The sequence below is a fragment of the Capra hircus genome, chromosome 15, assembly GCF_001704415.2.
Source record: "Capra hircus breed San Clemente chromosome 15, ASM170441v1, whole genome shotgun sequence".
NCBI lineage: Eukaryota > Metazoa > Chordata > Mammalia > Artiodactyla > Bovidae > Capra > Capra hircus.
Genome location: NC_030822.1, coordinates 51,469,726 through 51,496,903, shown reverse-complemented (window position 1 = coordinate 51,496,903; position 27,178 = coordinate 51,469,726). Strand labels below are relative to the sequence as shown.

At 46.2% G+C, this 27,178-nt stretch overlaps 1 protein-coding gene across 2 annotated transcripts in view; it reads left to right on the top strand.

Moving 5' to 3' along the window:
* Nucleotides 1-27,178, top strand: part of POU2F3 (POU class 2 homeobox 3) — an 86,152-nt gene that overhangs the window by 47,982 nt on the left and 10,992 nt on the right. For both annotated transcript variants that reach the window (XM_018059651.1, XM_018059652.1), the window contains 6 exons: nt 16,057-16,161; nt 17,374-17,476; nt 20,498-20,580; nt 23,426-23,608; nt 24,014-24,155; nt 26,344-26,480. In XM_018059651.1, coding sequence (XP_017915140.1) covers nt 16,057-16,161; nt 17,374-17,476; nt 20,498-20,580; nt 23,426-23,608; nt 24,014-24,155; nt 26,344-26,480 — 753 coding nt within the window. The remainder of the gene's footprint in view (nt 1-16,056; nt 16,162-17,373; nt 17,477-20,497; nt 20,581-23,425; nt 23,609-24,013; nt 24,156-26,343; nt 26,481-27,178) is intronic.

The window sequence follows — 27,178 nt, the reverse complement described above, 5'->3', positions numbered from 1 at the left end:
TGTAGCCTGCCAGGCTCCTCTCCCCATGGGATTATCCAGGCAAGAATACTAAAGTAGGTTACCATTTCTTCCTCCAGGGATCTTCCCCACCCAGGGATTGAACTCAGTCTCCTGCACTGCCTGCATTGGCAGGAGGGTTCTTTACCACTGAGTCACCTGAGAAGCCCAAGTCTGCTTAGACTTAGATTCAAATTCCAGCTCTGCCACTTTCTAGCTGTATGGTTTTGGGGAAATCCTTTGATTTCTCTGAGACCTAGTTTCCTAAATTCCAGGATTATTGAAAGTATGTATGCGTCAGTCCCCTATCTATTCAATAAGCACTTAGTGACAGGCAAGCAAGATAAGTATCCCAGGTAATACATGTGCAAAATCATCCTCTTCATATTGGTTTGGTGACAAAAGCAGTGAGAGTCCTTCCTAGAGCAGGTTTTATAGACGTGTGTGAGTGCTCAGGCGACTCTTTGCAACCCTATGGACGGTAGCCCACCAGGCTCCTCTGTCCACAAGATTCTCTAGGCAAGAACCCTGGGGTGGGTTGCCATTTCCTTCTCTAGGGGATCTTCACGACCCAGGAATCGAACCTGAGTCTCCTGCATCCTCTCCATTGGCAGGCAGATTCTCTACCACCGCGCCATCTGGGAAGCCCAGGTTTTGTAGACCTTGATCCTTAAATCCTTGACACCTGGGCAGGAATCAAAGATGATTTTCATTTTATAAGTAGGGAAACAGATATACTGTCAGAAAGTCCCTTGGCTTAAGTTCACTGCCTTTTGGCAATAAATTTGGTAACTGCTCCTCAGCCTTAGAGAATTTAGCTTACACTGTCAATTGTGTGGGTTCAGCTAACTATTTTGCCTGGAGTCCTGTCCCAGGCTATTAAGGGTAACAGGATAGATATGTACTCAGTAAAATTTGAACCAAAAGGCAAACCCCATATCAAACAGCTACTCAGAGCCATTGCAGTGCCTCAGTTATCCAGAGAGCCCACAGCCTCACCTATTTAGAATCCAACTGAGAGTAAGAAGGAAGCCAATGAGACTTGGAGCCAGACTGTTTCTCAAGAGCCTTAAACTCTTATTTTAGAAACAGTTGTAACAAACTTAACTATCTGGTTTTTCTAGCCCTTAGCAAATAAAAGTTGCAAAGTTAAACTGGCATGGGGGGCTGCTAGAAGCAAGGATACCAACAGTAGGCTAAAAACTTGGTTGTGAGAAAGGAGACAAAAAACATGGAAAAAAGCAGAGCTGCAAAAAAAAAAAAAAAAAGGAATTCAGAGCCATTTAGTGCTATAGCCAACAGACGCCAAACACTTCAGTGTCCCTGAGGGCATGATTGCCTTTAAAATGTGTTCACAATTGTGATTGCGTCATTGACTAAATTACCTTTCAGGTACCCTTGAAGCGAAAGAAGGGATGTGTATAATACTTTTCAGCAAGATCTCTATTCAAAAATGAAATCAATCAGTATCTATTCAAAACTGAAAGAAAGACTTGGAGCTAAAAAGGATAGATTTTAGTGATTGAAAATGCACTTATTTGGGGAGGCTTTCTCAGGAAATCTTAGGAATTTTGAAAGATGTATTGTTTTTTTTTAATTGAGGCATAATTTATTTATAATATTATATCAGTTTCAGGTAGACAACATAGTGATTCAAAATGTTTATATATTATACTTCATTTATTATTTGTTATATAATACTGGCTATAGTCTGGGTGCTATACAATATATCCTTGTGGCTCGTTTATTTTATACATAGTAGTTTGTACTTCTTAATCCTCTACCCTTGTCTTGTTCCTCCCCCCTTCTCTCTCCCTCCTGGTAACCACTAGTTTGTTCTCTTTATCTGTGAGTCTCTTTCTGTTTTGTTATATTCATTCATTTGTTTAATTGGGTTGGCCAAAAAGGTCATTTGGGTTTTTCCCAAAAAAGTTATGGTAAAACTGGAATAAACTTTTTGGCCAACTCAATATTTTTTAGATTCTAAATATAAAGTGGTAACATGCGGTATTTTTCTTTCTCTTTCTGACTTATTTCAGTACGTATAGTACCCTCCAGGTCCATCCATGTTGTTGCAAATGGCAAAATTTCATTCTCTTAATGGCTGAGTAATAGTCCACTCGTATACACATTCCACCTGTTTATCCATTCATCTGTTGATGGACAGTTAGGTTAGGTTGCTTCCGTATATTGGCTGTTGTAAGTAATTGCTATGAACATTGGAGAGCATGTATCTTTTTGAATTAGTATTTTCATCTTCTTTGGATATATACCTAGTGCTAGAATTGCAGAATCATACACTAGTACTATTTTCCGTATTCTTAAGAATCTCCATATTGTTTTCCACAGTGGCTGCACCAATTTACATTTACACCAACAGTGCACAAGGGTTCTCTTTTCTCTACATCCTCACTGACATTTTTTATTTATGATTTTTTTGATGATAGCCATTCTGACAGGCATGAAGTGATATCTCACTGTGGTTTTGATTTGCATTTCTCTAATGATTAGCAATGTCGAGCATACTTTTCATGTGTCTGTTGGCCATCTGTGTGTTTTCTTTGGAAAAATGTCTATTCAGTTCTTCTTCCCAGATTTTAATCGAGTTGTTTGATTATTTTACATTAAGTTCTATGAGTTGTTTATATATTTTGGATAATGACCCCTTATTGGTCATATCGTTTGCAAGTGTTTTCTCGCATTCAGTAGGTTGTCTTTATGTTTGTCAATGGTTTCCTTTGCAAAAGCTTTTTAAGCTTAAATGGATCTCATTTGTTTATTTAATTTTTAGCTACCTTTAGCTACCTTTAGCTCTTTGCCTTAGGAGACAGATCCAAAAAAATATTGCTGCAATTTGTGTTAAAGAGTGTTTGTCCTATGTTTTTTTCTAGGAGTTTAATGGGTTTTGGTCTTACATTTAGGTCGTTGACCCATTTTGAGTTTATTTTTGTATATGGTGTGAAAAAAATATTCTAATTTCATTCTTTTGCATGTAGCTGCCCAGCTTTTCCAGTACCACTTATTGAAAGTATTAGTCACTCAGTTGTGTCTGACTCTTTGTGATTCCATGGATTGTAGCCTGCCAAGCTTCTCTGTCCATGGAATTCTCCAGGCAAGAATACTGGAGTGGGTAGCGATTTCCTTCTCCAGGGGGTCTGCCCAACCCAGGGATCAAACCTGAGTCTCCCACATTGCAGGCAGATTCTTTACCATCTGAGCCACCAGGGAAGTTCTTACCAAAGAGACCACCTTTTCTTCATTGTATACTTTTGCCTACAGTATTGTAGATTGGCAGTAGATCCATGAGTTTATTTCTGAGTTCTCTATTCTGTTCCATTGATCTACGTGTCTGTTTCTGTGCCATTACCATGCCTTTTTTTTTTTTTTTTTGATTACTGTATTTTTGTAGTATAGTCTGAAGTCAGGGGGATCATGCTACCTTTAGCTCTTTACTTTCTCAACATTATTTTGGCTCTTCAAGGCCTTTTTGCTTCCATACAAATTTTTAAATTACCTCTTCTAGTTCTGTGAATAAGGCCATTGGTATTTTGATAGGGATTGCATTAAATCTATAAATTGCCTTGATCATTTTAACAATATTAATTATTTTAATCCATAACATGGTATACCCTTCCATCTGTTTATGTCATCTTCAACTTCTTTCATCAGTTTTGAGTACATGTCTTTTACCTCCTTAATTGGATTTACTCCTAGATATTTTATTCTTTTTGATGTGGTTTAAAATGGGATTGTTTTAATATCTCTTGCTGATAGTTCATTGTTAGTGTTTAGAAATGCAAGAGATTTCTTTATTTTAATTTTGTATCGTGCAACTTTACCAAATTCATTGATAAACTCTAGAAGTTTTTTGGTGGTGTGTTTAGGATTCTCTATGTATAGTATCATGTCATCTGCAAACAGTGACAGTTTTACTTCTTCCTTTCTGGTTTGGGTATCTTTTATTTCTTCATTTTCTAGTTGCTGTGGCTAGGACTTCCAAGACTATGTTAAATAAAAGTGGGCATCCTCATGTTTTTCCTACTCTTAGAGGAAATGCCTTCAGTTTTTCACCACTGAGTATGATGTTAGCTATGGATATGTTATATATGGCCTTTATTATGTTGAGGTATGTTCCGTCTCTACCCACTTTGTGGAGAGTTTTTGTCATAGATGCTGACTTTCATCAAAAGCTTTTTCTGCATGTATTGAGATGATCATATGATTTTTTATTCTTTAATAAATTAAATGTGATAGATCACATTTTTTGATTTGTGAACATTGAACCATCCTTGCTGCCCTGGAATAAATTCCACTTGGTCACAGTGTATGATTCTTTTAATGTATTGTTGGATTCAGTTTGTTAATATTTTGTTGAAGATTTTTGCATCTACGTTCATTAGTAATACTGGCTTATAATTTTCTTTTTTGTGAGTTGTCAGGTACTCTTTAGGGAAAAGTAGAGATATATATGATACAAGATCTCTGTTCAAAAATGAAACCAATAGGAAAGAGGAAGAGAAGAAAATCATATAGTAGGATTTATCCCAGGAAGGCAAAGTTGATTTCATAATAAAATGTCAGTTGTGTAAGTAATCACAAACAGAAGTAAAAAATTATGTGGTTATCTCAAAAAAATGAAGAAAAAAAGCATTTGATAAACACCCATTCATGGTTTTAAAACTAGAAATTGAAAAAAAAATTTTTTAATCTGATAAAGGATATCTTCAAAAAAAATACCAACCTCTAACATTATTGGAAGGACTGATACTAAAGCTGAAACTCCAATACTTTGGCCACCTCATGCAAAGAGTTGACTCATTGGAAAAGACTCTGATGCTGGGAGGGATTGGGGGCAGGAGGAGAAGGGGATGACAGAGGATGAGATGGCTGGATGGCATCCCCGACTCAATGGATATGAGTTTGAGTAAACTCCGGGAGTTGGGGATGGACAGAGAGGCCTGGCGTGCTGCTATTCATGGGGTCGCAAAGAGTCAGACACAACTGAGCGACTGAACTGAACTGAACATACTTAATGAGGAAATGTGACATTGAGAAAAAGACAAAAATATCCACTACCGTTACTTTTATTCAATTATCTTGGAAGTCTAAGCCAGAGCAATAAAGTAAAGGTACAAAATTTTTTTAAAAAGTGTAAACTTTGGAAAAAAAAACTATCTCTATTCACAGAAAACTATTGACCAAATTGTATAAATAGAAAATTCAAAAGATCTTACAAGGAAGTTATTAGAATTAATAAATGCATGTAATAAAGTTAATGAGTATCTGATCAGTACATGAAAAGCAAGTGTATGTCTATATTCCACAGCAAACAAGTTAAAAATGAAACTGTAAACACATTTACAACAGTATCAGAAAAATCAAATCCTAGGGGTGCAATAGTTATATTCTAAAGACTATAAAACATTACTGAGAGATATTAGAATATTCAAATAACAGGCTAAATTTATAATTTAGAAGGTCTACTATAATAAAAGTGTCTATTTCCCTCAAATTAATCTATAGATAATGCAATTCCCATTAAAATACTGGAAGGTGAAAAAAACAAACAAACAATAAATAGCTATCCAAAACTGAAATAAAGTCTTTGGATCTGTAAGAGATAGATTTCGGGGACTGAAAATCCACTTATTTGGGAAGCTTCCTCAGAAAATCCTAAAAATTTGATAGATGTGTTGACTTTTAAATCAGATAACCTGAATTCAAATCAGAGCTCCCCTGCTAACCAGCCATGTACCTTGGATACATCATTTACCTTTCATGAACCTGTTTTCCTTAACAGTAAAACAAGAATAGCATCACTTGCCTTTTCAATCTCATGGGAATATTCTGAAAATCAACCAAACTGATATGTTTGAAAGTGCTTTGTAAACTGTAGAATGTCATGGAAAGGTGTAAGTGAGGGCTGTAGACCACATCCAGGTGTGGCCTCTTGGTAGACGATGACTCAGGTTATGGCAGGAGAAGGAGATGGATTCTCAGTTATTGATTTAAACACACACACACACACATACAACAAACATATCTATCTGCATATATGTGTGTTTATTTAGAAAATGTGCCCCTAAATGTCTCAAGACATTTCTTTCACCAGGTAAAAGAGGAAACTATCACTAACTTGAATACTTTAGGAACTGAAATCTTCCAAACTCAAGCACTGAAATTTGGAGTTCTTTCTCTTTTTAATCTTATTAATATTTTTTTTTCTAGTTTAAAATGAATAATTACCTTTGAAAATTTGGACATTACAGAAATATTTGACTTAGTGAATACCTTCTGTAACCCCAAATACCCTCCATGTATCTGTTCTTAGTAATTGGATTGACTCTGGTCTTTCAGAATTTTTTTTGTGTGTTGGTTCTTTCTGTCCTGCAGGCATTCAACAGAAGATTCCTGAAATAGTCCTTTGTTATAGAGGATAAACCTTTAGGGGCGGAAATATATTTTCGATCTTAAAAACGTGCCATTCCATATCTGCCTCTCCGTTCTTACTGTTTTGGCCTTAGGCATGTCCTCAGCAGCTCTTTACCTAGACTGTTGTGATAAACAGCTCTTTAATTAATTCCCCTGCTCACAGGTATCCTCTCTTCAAATCCATATCCCGTACAGCTGTTACAAAATCTCCCATGTCCCTGCCCTTTGCTCGAGTTACACTTTGCCCCTGAGTCCAGCCTCAGCTTCTTTGCGTGATCCACAGGGCCTCTGTCATCAGGCCCTGGCTGCTTGCCCCGGCCTCTCCCACTCCACGCTGTGGCAGCACTGAATTGCTCATCGCTCTTGAACATGAAGTCGTTTCGTTGTCTGTGACTGTGGACAAGCTGCTCCCACTTCCTGGCATGCCCTGCTTTCCCTTCTGCTGAACCCCTCTTCATTCTTCAAGGCTCCCAGAGGCTCCCACTTCTCCTCTCTGGAGCCTTCCTATCTAACCCCTCTTTTTCTGGTTATCTGTCCTCTGCCCTGACAAAGCAACTCACAACCTTCCCATGCGACCACCGCAGCACTGCATCCCCATTGCCTTCAGCATTGCACTGTAGGTGATGTTTTTGTTTGTTTCATTACTTATCTATGTTTTTAAGCTTTGTATTTTATATTGGAGTGGCACTGATCAACAATGCTGTGATAGCTTCAGGTGGACTGCAAAGGTCTCAGCCATTCACATACATGTATCCCTTCTCCCCCAAATTCCCCTCCTAACCAGGCTGTGTAGGTGACTGCAGTTTTACTTGCCATCTCCTAACTGATCTGGGAGGTCCCTGTTCACCTTTGTGTCACAGTTACTCTTGGAATACAATAGGTGCATACTAAATGTTTATTGAATTAAACTGGGAAGGGGAACTTTATGGGGCAGAAAAAGCTATATCTAAAGCCGCTTGGAAGACCATATGCTCCACTGCTACTAGAAAAGATGCGGGATCAGAGGGCCACAGAGACACATCCCTTTATCCAGGGCACCAGAAGAATACAAGAGACAAGGACCTCAGCCTTACTTAGAAGACTATTCTCAAATATGAACGTTACCAGGGAAAGCCTTTTACTTGCACTTATAGCCAACGCTCAGCCTTTCAGAGACAGGCTTCCAGGTCACAGGCAGTTCCCCAGGGGATGTCAAAGAGACTCCCATTCAGACTTGTTGAAAGTTTACTTTTGATCACTGTGGCAGCCCCACATCCGTGCAAAAATCCCAGGCTCCACTTGTGGAAACCTGTACACCAACTGTGTACCACATGTGAAAACAGCATGGCTCACTGAAGAGGTAGAGGTCAACAAGTTCATTTTTAGGTAGGAAATTCTAGGCGGAAACAGAATGGGATGCCTTACAGAGTGGTACGGGCAAATGAAGGGAGGGTCTGGGAGCCAAAGATGCAAACAGAAAGTCAGGCTCTGCTCTTCCTGGCTGTGTGATGGGTCTATTAATTTCTCTAGTCTTGGTTCCTACATCTGTAAAAATGGCTTGATAGGATTATTTTCCTCATTGAGTTATCATGAAGAACAAATGCTGATCCATTTGAAAGTACTTATGTTTTTATTATAATTTTATTTATTCATTTTGGGCTGTGCTGGGTCTCCGTTGCTGCGGGAACTTTTCTCTAGTTGCGGTGAGCAGGAGCTAATCTCTAGTTGCAGTGAGTCGGTTTTTTATTGCGGTGGCTTCTCGTGTTGTGGAGCACTTGCTCTAGGCACGTGTGCCTCATTGGTTGTGGCACGTAGTTGTGGTTCGCAGGCTCTGGAACACAGGCTCAGTAGTCGTGGCACACAGACTTAGTTGCTCCGTGACTTGTGGGATCTTCCTGGTCCAGGGATCGAACCCGCGTCTCATGCACTGGCATGTGGCTCTTTGCCGCTGAGCCACCAGGGAAGCCCTAAAGTATTTTTAAAATATTACTTTTTCCCTTTCTTGAGCTGATGCTCTTGGAACTAATCTATGTAGCACTTCATGACTGCAAGTTGGTGCTGTGTGTGTGCACAGGTAGTCTCCTTTGGACCCCAGAGAACAACATACCGTAGTGTGAGAATATCGTGGTGTGTCTGAGCCTTCTCTTCCCCTGTCCTCGTGATGAGGGAGGAAAAGAGCAAATGTCAACCCCCCTGGAGTTAAGTTGTCCGTGTGAAAGTCAAGGGAATACAAAAATGCTGGTTCCCAAACCAAGTGTATCAGGTTACACATCAGGCAGATGTGTGCTTTATCTGCATCTGAACCTTACCCAGTGAAGTAATGGAGAACTCTGAAGCAGGACTGAGATTAAATCTTATTAGAGCAATGGGATTAGGGTTACTACTGAGTGACTTCAGGAGCCAGAATGGGCAACAACCCCAGAGTGATAGAAACAAGAGAGAGAGTCCTGCCGCTGTGTAGGGGAGTGGACTGAACACCGGCTGGAACGTTCAGAGACCTGTTCCCAGGGGCCCTGACTTGGTCACCAGACTTGGCTTGACTGCATCTCTAGCTGGGTTGCCCTGATTTCTCCAGAGGAGAAATCAGAGTCAGCGCTGTAAAATGCACCATTTGAACCAGGTTGTAGCTACACTTCCTTTGAGTTCTGATGGGAAAGGGAAGGAATCAACACTTGTTGCATGTCTGCCATGCACTTGACAGCAGTCTGCACAAAGCTTCCTTGAAGCGTCTATGGTTTTATCACACATGGTAGTCAGGTTCATGTAGAACTATGCAATCAGACAGATGTGGATTGAAATCCCAGATTTACCAGCAGTAAGTAACTTTTAGCAAGTTTCTTAACTTTTCTAAACCTCAGTCTAGTAAAATGGGTCTGCTGCTGCTGCTGCTAAGTCCCTTCAGTCGTGTCCGACTCTGTGCGACCCCATAGACGGCAGCCCACCAGGCTCCCCCGTCCCTGGGATTCTCCAGGCAAGAACACTGGAGTGGGCTGCCATTTCCTTCTCCAATGCATGAAAGTGAAGTCGCTCAGTCGTGCCCGACTCTTCGTGACCCCATGGACTGCAGCCTACCAGGCTCCTCTGTCCATGGGATTTTCCAGGCAAGAGTACTGGAGTAGGTTGCCATTGCCTTCTCCGAAATGGGTCTAGTGACTCAATAAAGATACCTGTGTGCTCACAAGTCAACTCCAACTCTCTCTTTCGTACATGACAAATTTCTTGAGTAGATTCCATCTGGCGTATTTTCTTCCTTTCATGGATGCATAATCTAGGCCTAGAGAGATGAGTGAAATAACTAAATATAAGATCATGTAGGTCTTTAGAGGCAGACATGGAGCCCAAAGTCAGGTCTTCTGGTTAATTCTGAGCCTTGTGCTTGTTTCCTGGATGTGTTCTTTTTTCCCCTACCCTCTGCTCTGAAATGAATCACAAGGTCCTTCCATGATGTGCAGCCCAGTGTATGCAGAAGAACCCAGTGTGACGACCACCAGCATTCACACATCAGAGAGTTCCCAAGAACAGCCACTAGCAAGAGGTTTTCAGAGTTTGATTCCATGTTCAGCCTTTCTAGCCCCAGCCCTCCCCACCCCTTCTTCTGGCCATTTCACTTATTTGGGAGGCAGAACAGCCATCTATGGGGGTGAATCAACAGTTCTCTGTGGCACTCTTTCCCAGTCAAAGAATCAGAGAGGCACTCCACACCTCTTATCGACCAGGCAGGTGGCCAGAATAACTAGAAGACTCTGATTCAAAAGAGATCAGGATTAAGAATTCCCTGGCTGTCCAGTGATTAGGACTCAGCACTTTCACTGCCGCCGCCCAGGTTTAGTCCCTGGTTAGGGAACTAAGATCCTGCAAGTCAAGTGGAGAGGCCAAAAAAACAAAAACAAAAACAAAAAATCAGGGTCTATAAAGAGAGCTAGCATTAATCCAGCTCTTCACTGGAAGCAGATGCTGCTGGTGTCTCCAGAGGGCTAGAAAGCAGCACAGTGGTTAAAGTGGTTTAAGTCCTGGGCACCGAAAATAATCCATGAGGATGTGACCTCCCAGAGAGCACAGCCCCTTCCTAGAGTTTTTAAGCTTGAATGCATGGACCTGAATGCCAGAGGGAGAAGAAAACTTTTATGGGCTTAAAATGATGGGGTTTTTTCAGACATGTGTCAGTACTAGCAGTGCTGTGTGCTAAGAACTGAAGCCAAAGCATTAAATAACAGGACTGATAAGCATGTTGCATTTCCAGAGGAGGCACAAGCAGGAAGAACAAGGAGGCCTCTATGGGAAGCTTCTTTTCAGGAAGGAACAACTCCAAGTGGCCCCACCCTCCTAAGAAATTGTATGTTTATTAAAGAACTCCATGTCTCCTCACTTCATCACTCTTGGTCTAGAAGTTCAGAGCTGTCCAAGAGAAGATTCCAAAGTGTACAGGAAAAGGTGCATGTAGGAACTTCTCTGGTGGTACTGTGGATAAGAATCCACCTGCCAATGCAGGGGACAGGGGTTCCGTCCCTGATCTGGGAAGACTCCACATGCCGCGGAGCAACGAAGCTAGGGGGTCACAACTACTGAGCCCACGTGCTGCCGCTCTTGAAGCCTGGACGCCTAGAGCCTGTGCTCCACAGCGAGATTTCCTACTGTTCAGTGGCTAAGTCATGTCCAACTCTTTTGCGACACCACGGCCTGTAGCCCACCAGGCTCATCTGTCCATGGGATTTCCCAAGCAAGAATACTGGAATGGGTTGCTATTTCCTTCTCCCAGGGATCTTCACGACCCAGGGATCGAACCCACATCTCCTGCACTGGAGGCAGATTCTTGACCGTTAATGTACTTGGGAAGCCCACTCTACAAGAGAAGCTACCACAATGGGAAGTCCATGCACTGCCACAAAGAGTAGCCCCCACTCACCACAGCAGAGAAAACCCTCACACTGCAATGAAGACCCAGCACACCTAATTGAAAAGAAAACACCCACAAAACTGTTTTTTAAAGAAGGTGCATCTAGGCTAGTCTGTCATAGACCTGACTAGACCTCATCCAGTCCATCTCTTTTTCCCCAGGCACTTCCCACGGGCACCCAAAAGGGCGGGAGCCTTGGACTCATGGGAAGCAATCAAGAGCCCTGGAGAAAGGAGAGTCCTTTGGGCAAAAATACAGCCAGCATCTCTTAGGGGACTCTCAGCCTTGTTCATCTGAGTTACCTGCCTGCCCCATTCCACTACTTGGAATGTATTTTTAGGATCATTCATTAGCAAAATGTTTGTCAACTCTTTTATAGATAAGTTACAAAACAGAAACTCTTCCTCACTGCTCTGGAGAAGTATAGAAGGGGCGGGGGGAGGGATAAATAACAACCAAAAAAAAAAAAAAAAAAAATCTTGCCTGTAATTGAAGGCAGGTTGGGAGATGTTCACGCTTTGAAATTCTCCTTCTTGTGAAATGTTTATGAAACACTTTCCACAAACGAGTTATGCAACTGGCACTACAGCTTTGATCATTTTCATCGCCAGTGATATATTCATTAGTGTCGGGCTGTTTTCCCCCCAGGAGAGGGCCATGTGAAATGTCACGGGGAGGGGGCTAAGGCTAAGTACTCCAGCCCCCCATGGCCTGTCAGATGGTTAACAAGGAGGTTCAAGTGTATGGGTGGACCACAGCATCACCTTTTCCATCACCTATAATCCGTTCTCTCTCTCATCCCTGGAAAATGTGTAATACTGTTTTGTAGAAAGAGTGCCAGGGGAGGGTCAGAGGACCATTCCCTTGCCAGGGTTTAGCCAGTGTCCTGTTGTATAACTTTACACCCATCTCTGAAGCACTCCTGGTTTCCATGAGATAGTAAGATAAGCACTTGTCTTCAAACTTCCTGACTGGGAGGTGAAGCTAAGTAAGGAATGTTTGAAGGGTTTCCAGTTCATCATAAAGGGCCCTCTCTTCCCAGAACGAGACTATTTATTGCTTTCTATAGCAGGTGATGTCAGGGAGTTTGCTGGGATTAGAAAAGATAATCGCCCATGATACCTCTTTACCTCTCTGGTCACTACCCAAGACTCAGTGTAACACCTTTGCACAGCACAATGGGTAGAGAAGATCCTAAACTAACTAACTGTGTCTAATAGATGGACAGAGTGATCGATGGCCTTGACCGGGCCTTGACCTGGCAGAGCCCTCTGTGGTGGCTCATGTCCCCAGGGATCGGTCCATCACAACAGGACCTGGAGAATTAATCCACTGGCGTGGAAAGATGCTCCAAAGGGACCTTGCGGATGGTCTGCACGGTTTCAGGGAGGCTGTGGGTTTGGTGGGGTTTTCACAAGTATGCGGAAAATTGGGTTTTCGTCCAATTTGCCTCTGGTTCTCACGTGATAAGTCAGTGGGACCCAACAGAAGTCTCTCTATCTCATCGTCCCGATCCACAGCCAACACCCAGCTGCCTGGAAAGGCTCCAGTCTTTTCCATTTGACAGCCATGAGAGGGATTTTTGGATTTGGAAGGGACTTGATTTTCTTAGTTTCTTAGCCTCTGAACTTTCAGAGAGTAATCAGAGAAGTGTGCGGGGGGGGAGGGGGGGGGGCGGGAGGGGCATGGGAGGCAGACAGAGTTGCTGCTGTGTCTCTTCTCCTCCTCGTCCAGTTCAACTCTTTCTGAGACTCAGTGACCAAAGCGGAGATTTTAGAACTTGTCACAGAAAAAGTCTTCTGCTTTGCTGTCTTTCAAATTGGTTTGTTTAGGATTGCCTTCTTTGGGGTTCACCATCAGCAACTCATATCCAAGGGGTAGTAAATGATGAAAAATGGAAGAATAAGGTGTCAATAAAGCAAAACCTCAGAAGAGTAACACACGGAGTTGTCAGAACACCCCCAGGCTAACACCCAGGGGGATGTTTTGCTATCAGGAACCTCATTTTCAGAAGTGGGAGGTCGGCAGGGCCCCTGAAAGAACGTGGAGGGCAATTGATCCAGGAAGCAGATGAAAGGGTGCATTTTCTTTTATGATGGCGCTGGTTTCTGAAATTAAGTGTTGCAGGAAGACCTGGCACTGATTCTAACAGATAGCACTCAGGTTGGAGGCAAAGCACATGTTTTCAAGCTCTGTCATAGCTGCACCTTCTTATCTCCCCATTGCGCATAATGAGTCTATAAAGGAACCCTGCCACTTGCCTCCGAGCTGGAGTCCTGCCAAGCTGCCTGCGGCGGTTCCACCAGCGTGCTGTGAGCTCCGATTTTCCATGTTCTCCCTCCGTCTCCCTTCCTCCATCCTGTCTCACGTATCCCCACTGGGGATAAGGGATGCCCGGGAGCGCGAGGGGGCTGCACAAGAGGCAGGCATGTGGGAAAGGGAGGCTTTGCTTACGTAAAATCTCCTCTCTGAGCAAAGCTTGAGCTTGGTGGTGATCTGAAATAAGTAGTTTATCATCTATTTTGAGCTTTCCAAAATCTGCCAACAAATGTTTCCCCGGAATCTAGGATGTGAAAACTCTAACTTCTGGGGGAAGAACTAGGTCACCGGAGCTTCTTAGATGGGGATGCCAAGTATGGTAGGTGGGGTGGGGAGAGCTGAAGGGCATTGAGGGTGGGGACGGAGGATGTTCTGGAGATCACTCCTAGGGGGCTGTGCCTTTGAAGTTTTCTGGATGTCTAACTCTCTGCCCCCACTGGGCTGTTTTCTGACACTCTGGCTTCCTCCTCTTTGCTTCCAAGTTTCCAGAATAGTCTCCTTAGGTGAAGAAAGAGAGGAAAGACGTACAAAGACCATCGCTAAAAGGACCATCTTCCTATCACTTTTGGTACAAGCAGGGCTTCCCTGGTGCTGCTTAGATCTGCTTTATCTAAGAGCACTGTAGCAACCTGGAGGAGCGAAAGAAAAATCATGTAGAATGGGGAAACCAAGTCTCACAGAGACGAAATGATTGCTCAAGGTTATGTTGTAAACTAGGGTCAGAGTTAGGACTAGAAACAGGTTCTAGCTCCCTGTTCGATGTTTTCCTCACTGTATCCCAATGGAGGATGGGGAGAGAGACTCTGTGTCTTTGATTCATTTAACACGCGTGGGGTTGCCGCTAGGTACAAAGTACCATTAGGACATGGGCTCCCCCCTTGGTCTGTGTCACTCAACAAGATCTTCCTAACTCTCCAACCATATGGAGTTCTTTCTTTAGTGATCCAAAGCACCATTTCCCACAGTGGTTGAGCACAAGTAGAGCTGTTAGTCTGAAGCTTTGACTTGTGTTAAACTAATGCAGACATGAAAGATTCCAGGGTGACAGTGATATTCCCAGCATAGACCAAGAAAATAGTTTAAGCCAAGATTCCTATGGACAAGAGCTTCCAGCAGAGCCATACCCGCCCCCCCCCCACACCATGTCTTTTATAAGGTTCTGTCTGGATCCCAAGCTCCCTGCTGTATTATATGAATTCAGAGTCCCTTGCATACTCCCTACCCACCCTCCACCCCCACAATGGACTTTTTGAAAGGCTGCAAGAGGGTAGTTGTTCTCAGGGTGGGAGGAGGGGTGGGCACAGGTAGAACTTCCTGCCCTGCCCTTGGACACCTGGAAAACCCACAGGTGGGTGGTTGGTGCTGCCACTGAAGGGTGGTAGAGGCTGGAGAGAGTGTGGAAACCACCACAGGCCCCTCAGGCTGCAACTTCAGCAGTGACTGTGAGGGAGCATGTCCCCACCTGTAGGGAGACAGGCAAGGTCTGTCACCCAAGCCGCATGGCTAAGGAAGCTGACTGCCAAAGCAACTCAGCTCGCAGAGGGAAGGTTAGTGTAGAAAACATGGGGGAATGGAGGGAAGCTGGTTCCCAGGCTTTGGGATTTTGTGGACCAGGAAAATAAAAAACAGAATATAAGGGAGATTAGTAAAGAACTGCCTTTTCCTTTTTTTAAACTTTATAAAGTGGGGAGTTTTAAAAATACCATTTAGGGGCCTTCTCTGGTGGCTCAGTGGTAAAGAATCCACCTGCCAATGCAGGAGGCATGGGTTTGATCCCTGATCTGGGAAGATCCCACATGCTGTGAAGCAACTAAGCCCGCCACAACCACTGAGCCCTCAAACGGCAACTACTGAAGCCTGTGCACTCTAAAGCCCATGCTCCACAACAAGAGAGGCCCGTGCACTGCAACTGGAGAGCAGCCCCTGTTCACCACAGCTAGAGAGAAACCTGCACAGCAGTGGGGCCCAGCCCAGCCGTAACTAACTAAATAAATAAAATGGAATAAAAACACCATTGAGGAGCACTATCATTTCCAAAAAGAGATTCTAACATGCCACCCCCAAGAAAAAAGAACAACAGTCTGAAAGAAATGTTTGCAGTCACTACAAAAATTCCTCATTTTTGAGTTTTAGTGAGGAGGAACGTATACTGCTGTGCATACCAGCACAGGCCGTGGTGTTCAGGAGCAATCAATCCAGGTGGACCTCCCCCCGTCTTGAGGACATTTACCCCTGTGAACCTCTCAACCTCTGTCCCTTACCAGCTGCCCTGACCTAAAGGACTCACACAGGCAGGAAAATCAAGTTGCAGCCCAATAGGCGCTGTGCGAGTTCTTTGACTCTTGGGGCTTGTTGAACATCTATCTCCTGCCTCTGCCTGCCATCTGCCTAAGGGGTCCTGAACTGATGATTCTCCTCCCTGCCTCCGCTTACAGATTAAAACTGAGGACCTCAGCGACTCCCTGCAGCAGACTCTCTCTCATCGACCATGCCACCTGAGTCAAGGACCTGCCATGATGCCCGGAAATCAAATGTCTGGGGTAAATGCCAGCTCAAGTCGGGGAGCCCTAATAGTCTCAGCGGGCCAGAGAGTTTCAGGCAAGCCTCCTGCAAAACGCTTCACCTCTGGACCTGGCTCTCAGTGCATCCAGATTGGGCCAAAGAATCCCCTGCAGGGAAACATGGATGTCTGAGGTGGGGCTAGGGTCACCAGACAATCCTCAGAAAGATGAAGCCTGGCTACTTAGGCAAAGAGGGAGGTCTCCACCCCTTTGGGAGAAAAAGCAGCCTGTCTTGCCAAAATGACAGAGCTCACAGCTATAAGGCTGGGGTCTGCCAGCCATATTCAGTGGAGCCCCACGATGACAGCTATGGTTACAGAGCACTTCTGTCCCCAATAAGCCCATTCTTCTTCCTCAAGAGTTTGTCATGCTAGAAGGAATAAAGGGGCTCCTGAAATAGTAATGACACATGTCTGAGAAGGCTGGATGTCCACAGGGTGAGTCCCTGATTTGATATGGACTCCCCCAGGGAAGAATGAGCCGCCCCTTCCCTAGAACTATTTAAGGGTAGAGTGTGCATTTATTCTTTCACTTCTTTTCAGCAAGGATTTACCAAGCCTTTTCTTGGTGCACAGACCTAAGCTCGGTCCTGTGGGGATCACAGACTCCCGCGGGTCCAGATCACAGAGGACTCCCAGGTCCCTGGATATTGGGACTGGTATTTCTCTTTGCGGGGGCTAATGGGAGGAACCCCAAGGGGAAATGGACTTTCTGTTTCATCAAAGCGTTTTTATTATGAGCAAGTAATGGGCTTCTTCCTCCGGGAATGGTTTAGACCCTGGAAACGGCCAAGATGAAAATGGCTTTAAGTATAATCAAATGGCATGAGATTTAAAAAAAAATGTGTGTATTGCGTGTCATTTCTAGGGTAAACCTCTGAGAGATGGGTAATACCCACAGTCTGTGTCCTCGGGGCATTATCAGTCTAGCTGGGAGACAGTTCTGACACACACGAGAGTTAAATAACAAGGCAAGGTTAAGTAACAACAGGCTGCAAGGCATGGCTTGACTGAGGGCAGGCGGTGTATCAATAGCAACATTAACGGGGTAGCTGCTATGTGCCAAATACAGGGCCACACAGAGGCATAGGGCAAGTTCCCGGTGGATACCCTTGGGACAGACAGGCAGCAGGTGGATGGAGCCCACACTCTCAGCTTGTAAATTCTATGATGTCTGTGTCGCCCCGCATAGGACATGGCCTCCCTCCACCCACTCCAGCAGCTCGTGCTGGTTCCCGGACACCTACAGTCTGTTTCCCAGTTCCTGCTATCTCAGAGCCAGCCTGGGCAGCAAGGTGAGAACCCTGGGGGTTTTCTATACAGATAAGGGCGGTAAAGGGCTGCTCCTGCCTGCTGGGACCCAAGTGTGAGGTGTGGGTGACCAACTCATGTGGGTGTGTGTGTGCTAAGTCACTTCAGTCATGTCCAACTCTTGGCATCCCTATGGGGAATCCATGGGATTTTCCAGGCAAGAATACTGGAGTGGGATGCAGTTTCCTTCTCCAGGGGAATCTTCCCCATCCAGGGGTCGAACCCGAGTCTCTTATGTCTCCTGCACAGGCAAGCGGGTTCTTTACCACTAGTGCTACGTTAGGGTTGGTGGGTGATCGGCTCACCCTCTGGTTTTAAGAGCGGCTTATCCAGCTCAGGGCCTGAAGAAGGGACCTGGTTTTGCCCTTCAGGTTGAGAATCCTTCTCCTCTTCCTTCTCCCCTCTTCCTTAATTTCATGACCAGTTGAGACCGAAGGTAAAGGGTGGCAGAGCCAGGGCAGAGCAAGGAAGGAGGAGCTCTTTGGGAAACGCAGTCCCAGTTCCTTGGAAACCTCCCCAGGACTCAGGATGTGGAAATAGACGCCGGCTCTCGGGAAGCTGGAATTCCATTTGTGTGGGGCGGCAGCGCCACCCACAGGCTATGCAGAGCATTCTCGCGTTTCCTCCTACAGGCAAGTTCCTCGCAGAGAACTTCTCGTTGACAAGAGCAAGCAGATTAGAATATTCACAGTAATAACTAACATTTCTTGAGCTTGACATGCCAGGAGTTCTGTGGAGGGATTTTTCTGACATCTTTAAAAATAACCTCGAATGGTAGGTGGTCCTATGAGGTCACCAGTGACCTACTAGAAAGTTCCGTGACAGTCTGTCAGAAACCCATTTTTTGGGCGTTGCATGGTACTGCCTCGCCATCTCCCACCTCCACCAACTAGAGCTGAAAGTGATGAAGTCTAAGCTTCTCTCCACTGTTCAAATCCCAAAGAGAGGCTTTAGAGATCCAGAACCTGACGAAAACGCAACCTTGCCTTCTGTCCTTAGCACCTGCCCCAGTGATAGGTATCCTTAGTTTCCAAGTCATCTCAGAGTGCTATGATGATGACGAATGAGGACATATGTGAATCTGTGAGTCTCTGCATTCACTAAACAGTATACATCCTATTCCTGACGTAGGAAAGGGAAGATAACAGTTAATTCTATTTCTTTTGAAAAATGGTACTGTGAAACTGGCTCAGGCATATAACCAATGAGGCGAGCGTGTGACACAGAGGGGGAATACAGTTTAGTATTTGGAATCAGAAAAACTCATTGGTTTAAAAAAGTCACTTACTAGCTGGGTCTCCTTGAGAACCTTACCTGACCTCTCTGAGGTTCCTTTTTCTCCTTCCTAAAAATGGAATCATAATAAAACTCTGCCTCACAAGGTTACTGAGAGCTATTTGAAATAATGCATGTGAGAGGGCTTTGTACATTTCAAAATGCAACGTAAACATCAGATCACAGTTCTCATGCCTCTGACTCTCAGTACAGGGTTCTTTATAGGAGCTTTCTTGCTTACGTATTTTTAAACTTTATTATTATTTAAAAAAAACCATTTTATTTTGTGTTGGGATATAACCAGTTAACAATGTTATGATGTTTCCAGTGAACAATGAAGGGACCCAGCCATACATACACAGGTATCCATTCTTCCCTGAACTCCCCTCCCATCCAGGCTGCCACATAACACTGAGCAGAGTACTCTGTGCTAGACAGTAGGTCCTTGGTAGGTATCCATTTTAAATACAGTGGTGTGTGCATGTCCACCCCAAACTCCCTAGCTGTCCCTTCCCCCTTATTATTCCTCCAGCAACCATAAATTTGTTCTCTAAGCCACTGAGTCTCTTTCTGTTTTGTAAATAAGTTCATTTGTCTTGAGTAAATCACTTCTCCTCATATTCCATATATAAAGAATGTCATAGGATGTTTCTTCTCTATCTGACTTACTTCACTCAATATGAGCGTCTCTAGGCCCATCCATGTTGCTGCAAATTTGCCTGTGTATTTTATTTTTCTTGCCTATGTATTTTAATAAGGAAAAATTAAGCCTTCAGGGTCTCTGTTGTCCCTAATCTGTTCTGGGTCACTGATGTGTAGCAGCTCTTCATTCTGAAGAGTACAGTGGTCAGCCTCACTAGATGCTACACATCAGTGACCCAGAACAGCTTAGGGACAACAGAGACCCCAAGGTTCTGCTCTGTGCTGAGTGCATGGGGTGACCTGCCCCGTCACGTGCTTTGGTAGTCGGATGGCTCCATTCCCATAAGGAGAGTGACAGTTCCTGGCTGTGGCTCTTCTTAGAGGGAGGCCATTGTCATGACCACCAACCAGGCAGAGCGCTTCATGGACAGTTCTCCTGGAGCAAGAAGGAGGAAGCAGACCTCAGGCAGTGTGAACAAGCAGATAGAGTCCATACCACCAGAGAGAGTTGCCAGAAGCTTGGCCTGGGCGCTTCCCTTCTCTCTCTTAGCCCTTCCTCCCAAATGTACAACGTCTGGGTCCGGCCAAGAGCCTCTGGCACTTGTCTGCTGCCCTTTAGAGCTGTATTGCTCCGTTCCTTTGACCTGGCATCTTTGCAGATGTGGCTAGGCCTCTCTAGCCATCCCAGCTACTTCTGCAGGCAAAACGAAAACCCTCAGCCCCAGCTTGAATTCTGGGTAGTCACCCCCCTCATTTCCTTCCCACCTTGGGTTTCTTCAGGCCCAGTTATCAGATCCCAGAGCTGGCTTCCTTGACCCTCCTCAGCCTTTGTACCACTCCAGGCAGGCAGGCAAGCAGAAGGACTGGTTTGGGGACTGCTGTTTACATCTGTTTATCCCCATGTCTGATTCACCTCCACCTGTGTGTGGCAATCCTGACAGTGCCCGTGGGGGCCTCTCCTCAGGGCTCCATGGGGGGCTGGGGGGGATTAGATAGCAGGAGGGTGGGGACAGTTATCGGGTAGAGCATGTCTTCCAGCTGGCCTGGATTTTATGCATTTGTTGCTTTGCTCTTCCCCTTTCACCCAGGTCTGCAGCCAAATCTTCTCCCCTTTCCGCAGCAACAGAGCTCGCTCCTCCTCCCGCAGACAGGGCCTGGCCTCACATCCCAGGTAAACATGCGTGTTCCTCCTGTCCCCTCTAGGAACTTCTCAGCTCTTGATGGAGTTACACTCCTTGGTTTCTCCCTCTGGGGAGAGCGAATAGCAAGGGATTGTCCCCATTGACAAAGAGGAGGAAATTCAAGCCACAGTCGGAGGAAATGAGTGACCCAGTGTCACTTGTGGAGCCAGAATTAGAAGCCAGATATTCCAGCCCCTGGGCTAGCCTGCTCTGGATCCGTGCATTCCATTCCATTCCCGATCAGGCCCCTGCATCAGTCCTCTGCAGGGCTCAACTAACTTTCCAGGGACACTAAAGTTACTGCCAGCCCTCCTGGTACTCTCAAGTCCCAAGGGGGAGACCAGAGATCCACAGGCTTGATGTCAGGAGAACACCAAGACAAGGTCTCTCATCTGTGGGCCTCTCTTAAGAACCACTCTTTGAGGGACTTCCCCGGTGGTCCAGGGAACCACCACCAGGGAACTCTGTGCTTCCACTTCAGGGAGCACAGGTTCAATCCCTGGTCAGGAAACAGATTTCATGTGCCACATGGCAGAGCCAAAATAATAATAATAATAATAAATAAATATATATATATATAACTGCTTTTCTAGATTGGCTTCTGTAGTGGACAGGTGCCTAGGTTAGGAGGACTGAGGTCTGCAAGAGGGCCCTTTGCAGAGCTGCCCTGGCGCCCCACAGCACCTGTTTGCCAGTGAGAAAAAAAGACACCGCTTCCTCTGGCCAGAGGCAGCCTCACACCAGGGAATGTGGCTTGGCCAGAGCAGCTGGAGTTACATCAGAGCTGCCACCCCTCCCCCTCATTTAGCTGCCCCTGTGCAGTTAACCCCTGCACCACTGCATGAGATGGCTCTGCAGAATCCGACGTGTACAAGAGCTGGGAATGACTGCAGAGATCCTAATCCCTTCTCTGTGCTAAGATCCCCGTGGATTGCCCCAAATGGCAACCCACTCCAGTACTCTTGCCTAGAAAATTCCATGGATGGAGGAGCCTGGTGGGCTACAGTCCATGGAGTCGCAAAGAGTCGGACACGACTGGGCGACTTGACTTCACTTTACAGTGCGGGAGTCCACTGAACTTCTGGAAGAGCCGAGGGTGCCACCTAGTGGCTAAGAGACACAAGGACACCAGTGTCCTAAGCTCTCAGACCTCTTCCTTACTGCTAGCGGAATCTCATCACCAGACTTGGATCTGGAATAAATCTTAGAGGGTTCTGAAGATCAACTCATATGACTTATAACACAAGAGCCAGGTGAGACCAGAAGCAGAAAGACTGTTTGGAAGATTATTAAGATCATCCTGAGGCAGCAGTAAATAGACCTGCTTAGAGTGGTAGCAATAAGGGTAGAGGATGAGACGGTTAGATAGCGTCACTGACTCAATGGACATGAGTTTGAGCAAACTCCAAGAGACAGTGAAGGACAGGGAAGCCTGGTGTGCTGCAGCCCGTGGGGTCGAAGAGTCAGATATGACTTAGTAACTGAACAACAGCAACAAGTAAGGGCAGAAAGAAGGGGCTGCCAGAGGATGTGGGGGAAGCTGACTCAAAGCAATTCTGCACCTGATTGGATGTGAAGGTGGGCGATAGGCTTTGTCCTGAGGGTCTGGTCTGCACCACCCAGTCTCCCACTGAAAAGGTTCAAAGCCTAATGGTTTCAAATCATTCTGTTCTAAAAGAGCCTCCCTCGAGGAAAAGAGCCCTTAACTTTTCTCTGGTTACCACAAGGTTGCCTGTCTGAATGGGAGGCCTGAAGAAAAGACTAAAGTTAACCCCAGTCTTGGAAAGGAGTAAACTGGGAAGGAAGAGAAAAGAGTGGACTTAGGCCACTTCATCCACTCGGGTAGCAGCCGCTGCCCTGGATACAAGCCCCTGAGGACCCCAAGCCTGGGCTCCGTTCCTTTTTCATGGACGAGTTGGATTTACTCCTGACCCCAGTAGGCATAAATTAGATTCCAGGTATAAGAGTCTGTTCTATGAAAATAAATTAAAGAAAGAACATCTCCTGGCAACATCCTTGATGACTGTGATCAAGGGGCACTTGGATGGTAGTGGAATATCTTTGATTAAAAAAAAAAGAAAAGCAGAAAGCAAAATATTCTCATGAAAGAAAATGATGGTTTAGAAAGTAAAATGGTGGTCTCGAGAGTTTGGAATTTTATGGAAATTCCATTAACATAATGAGTCTCAGATGCCCTCTGTTATCTTCAGTTAATGCCTGTTGAACACCTCAGTCACTTTGCTTTGTGGAAAAGAACAGACGAGACAGACAACCTTTCCCTTATCCCATTTTGAGATTTGTTTTGGGGATCTTTGTAGACAACCCTGCTAGCTCCTTTTATGGTGGAAAACTGAAAGGAGGAAGTTACCTGCTCAGAGTCAAACTGTGAGTCATAGGCTAAAACCCAGAAAGGCCACCGCCCTGTCCCACACTCCTGCTGTTTCTGCGCCAGCCACTCCTGCTGGTCCCTTCATCTAGTTGTTTAGTCGCTAAGTCATGTCTGAGCAACCTCATGGACTGTAGCCCGCCAGGCTCCTCTGTCCGTGGGGTTTCCCAGGCAAGTATACTGGAGTGGGTTGCCATTTCCTTCTCTAGGGGATCTTCCCAACCCAGGGATCAAACCCGCATCTCCTGCATTGGCAGGGATTCTTTACCACTGAGCCACCAGGGAAGCCCAGTCCCTTCCCAGAAACTCCAATTTCCACTTCCACAACACTGAAATAATAGGAATCTAACCTGTTAGCCTCTAAGCAGGCCTTTAGTGCAAAAAGCTCAGAGAATGCCATTTCATCTGTTGACTATTTGTGGGTGAGCTTGGTGTGTGTCTCCTCTTAGGCAGTTGGGCGCCCTGGGCTACCAGGATCTTCTTTAGAACCCCATCTGGAAGCATCTCAGCATCTCCCGGTGCCCAAGCATCTCCCCAGCGCTGGAGGAGCTGATGAGCCCAGTGACCTGGAGGAGCTGGAGAAGTTTGCCAAGACCTTTAAGCAGAGGCGTATTAAGCTGGGCTTCACACAGGTTTGGTCTGGGACTGGGGAGGTGGAAGAACTTGGGCTGAATAGAGACTGGACTTCCTAAGTGTAGGTTTAAGAGCACCTCAAACTCATGGTGTTTGGGACAAACCCACTATGCCCCTGTGTCCCCTAACAATGAGGCACAGTTGCCATTGGTAGGGAAGCCGGGGACCCTGCTGGTGGAGTGGGGCGAGGAATGAGAGCCAGGCCAGGGGCAAGGCACAGACCACTCAGAGTCTAAGAAGAAAAGTGACCAGGTTTCCATCTTAGAGGAAGAAACCTGGAAGGGAGCCAGGGTGATGGGTGGGAGCGCGGAAGGTGTGGCGAGGAGCTAGGATGGTGGGGGATGTGGACAAAGGGGAGAAGGGACCTGTCAATCAAGTTCCTCCCTCTCCACCCCTACATGCAGGGAGATGTGGGTCTGGCCATGGGAAAGCTGTATGGAAACGACTTCAGCCAGACAACTATCTCACGATTTGAGGCCCTCAATCTGAGCTTCAAGAACATGTGCAAGCTCAAGCCGCTGCTGGAGAAGTGGCTGAACGATGCAGGTAGGCCTTGGGGACATGACGATGGATGGTGCCTTAGAGCAGTGGTCCCCAACCTTTTAGGCTCCAGGGACTAGTTTTCACGGAAGACGATTTTTTCACAGACCCAGGGTTGCGGAGTGGTTTCGGCATGATTCAAGCGCATTACATGTATTGTGCACTTTATGTCTATTATGATTACATCAGCTCCACTTCAGATCATCAGGCATTAGATCCCAGAGGTGAGGGACCCCAGCCTTTGAAGATGTGCAGAAAGGGGCTGGTGGCTGGTCTATGTTGGGGCTTTCAGTGGTCAACGCACAAGGCCCTTTCCTCTCCTCCTGAGTCTGGAACCAACAGAAAAATAGGACACTGGGGACAGGCTAATAGAGATGAAAATGTCAGCTCATTATGGAAAAAGCCATGCAGGACATGGCTTCAGGTCTGTGGCCACAAAGACTTGCCCCATTTTATTCCCTACGCCAGACCTGCCTGGCGTCACCATAAGGTGGGGTCTGCAGAGCCAACACATCCAGACTACTGTCTGGACTGTGTTTAGAGCAGGGGGATAGGGAAGGGGGCTCTCCAGGGTCTCATGGCTGGGAGGAGGAGGCAACAGGCACAACAAAAGATCTTTATCTGGTTAATTCTTGAGTGGGTTTTCAGAGGACAACAAGTTACCGAAAGCGAGACTGGTTGGGAGAAGGAAATGGCAACCCACTCCAGTATTCTTGCCTGGAGAATCCCAGGGACAGAGGAGCCTGGTGGGCTGTCGTCTATGGGGTCGCACAGAGTCGGACATGACTGAAGCAACTTAGCAGCAGCAGCAGCAGACTGGTTGGGAAAGCGTTCCAGCAGGAGTGGGGTTTGCAGGAAGATTCAGTCAGACGTGGTGGCCATGGAAGCAATTCCAGGAGGCCCAGGGTATAAGCCAAGGGCAAAACATTTGGAATAATGAATGGAAGAGTTTGGTGTCAGGGAACAGCGTGGAACAGGGTTCTTAACCACAGCATTAGCAGCATCTTGGGACAGATAATACTTTTTCATAGAAGCTGTCCCATGAATTATAGGCTATTTAGCAGCATCCTTGGTCTCTACACACTAGATGCCTGCCCCCTGTTGTAACATCCAAAATGCCACGAGATAGTGCCAGATGTCCCTGGGGGAAGAATGGGGGTAGTACAAAGTCATCCCAGGGTGAGAACCACTGGTCTTGGTGGAGAGGGAGGAGCAGAGCCAGTGGTGGGGCTGGGCTCTAGTCTGCAGATAGTGTGGGTTCATGGTTACTACGGGGCTTCCCTGGTGGCTCAGATGGTAAAGATTCTGCCTACAATGCAGGAGACCCGGGGTTGATCCCTGGGTCAGGAAGATCCCTGGAGAAGGGAATGGCAACCCACTCCAGTATTCTTACCTGGAGAATCCCATGGAGAGAGGAGCCTGGCAGGCTACAGTCCATGGTGTCACAAGGAGACAGACATGACTGAGTGACTAACACTTCACTTCCCAGTGGTTACTATGGAGAAAGAGGAGAGTGGGAGATGGGCAGCCAAGGGTGGGGCCCTCTCGAAAGTCCTTCCACATGGAAACAAGGGAGGGGGTAAGGAAGCGTCCCCACCAGGCTGTCCCTTTGGCAGGTTTGACTGGAGTGCTGAACTGAGATGACCAGAGAGAGAGTCTTAGGGTCTTTGGGAAAGGACCTTGCTGATCTCTTCTGGCGTGACTCCCGTCTGCGCCTGAATGCTTCCGGAGGGCCCTCCCAGTTGACCCCTCACACCACCTCAGCTGCAGCACTCATGCTGCAAAGGAAGTGGCCTCACACCAGCCTCCGGCCGCCAAGGGCCATTGCTTTTAGCTCAAAACCCCAGTTCCCATTTCCCTCAGGATTCACACCCAGGCCTCCTTGTAAAAGACAGACCCGTGAGTGTCACTTGGAGCCCTGCCCTCACCCACTCACACCCACACATGCCGCTGATGTCTGGGTGTCCCTGAACCATGACCGCAAACACTGGAGGCACCGAGGTGGGAGGCGTGGAGGACCTTTGCCCAGAGCAGCGAGGAAAAGCAGGATTCTCCAGCTATTCCTGCTCCCCTGCGGGGGGAGGGTCCACGGACCTGCTGGGAGAGGGTCATGGGACCTCACATCCAGGGAGACAAAGCCTGCACCGGCTGCCTTCCCCTCTCTGAGCCTCCTCTCCTCTCCCGCTCCACGCAGAATCCTCCCCGTCGGACCCCTCCATGAGCACCCCCAACTCTTACCCCGCCCTCAGCGAGGTGTTCGGGAGGAAGAGGAAGAAGCGGACCAGCATCGAGACCAACATCCGTCTGACTCTGGAGAAGAGATTTCAAGATGTGAGCAGATCCTTGGGGTGGGGGCAAGTGGGCTGACTTGCACAGGAGGGTGAGCATACACGCACAGGTCCTTGGACACCATCCCTGAGCCCTCCAACACCTGCCCTGGGAAAGGGTCAGAAAACAGAGACCTGCTCCTTCTCCAGGCGTTTGAGTAACAGGCTGGGTTCCAGAAACTTCCTCCCCTACAGACCCTGCTGGCTCTGACCTCTGTTTGGTACCCATGATCCCTTGAGCCAAGAGATTTAGACTGGGATCTAGAATCCTAGTGGAGAGGATTGTATCTGTATCCAGTTGAGATAAAGGAAGCAAAGCCAGGTCATTGTGTATATATTCTTTACCTTCCTCACATTGCTTTGTATTTTTCAAATTATATACATAAAATAAATACTCATTGTAAAGAATTTGGAAAACACAGGGAAGTAGGAAAAAATTCACCACCAAATGTCATCTACGTATGTCCTATTTCTTTCTTCTGCGTACACTTGCTTCTGTGGTGGCTCAGATGGTAAAGAGTCTGCCTGCAATGCAGGAGACCTGGGTTCGATCCCTGGGTCAGGAAGATCCCCTGGAGAAGGAGATGACAACCCACTCCAGTATTGTTGCCTGGAGAATTCCATGGACAGAGGAGCCTGACAGGCTACAGTCCAGGGAATTGTAAAGAATCGGACATGACTGAGCGACTAACATTTTCACTT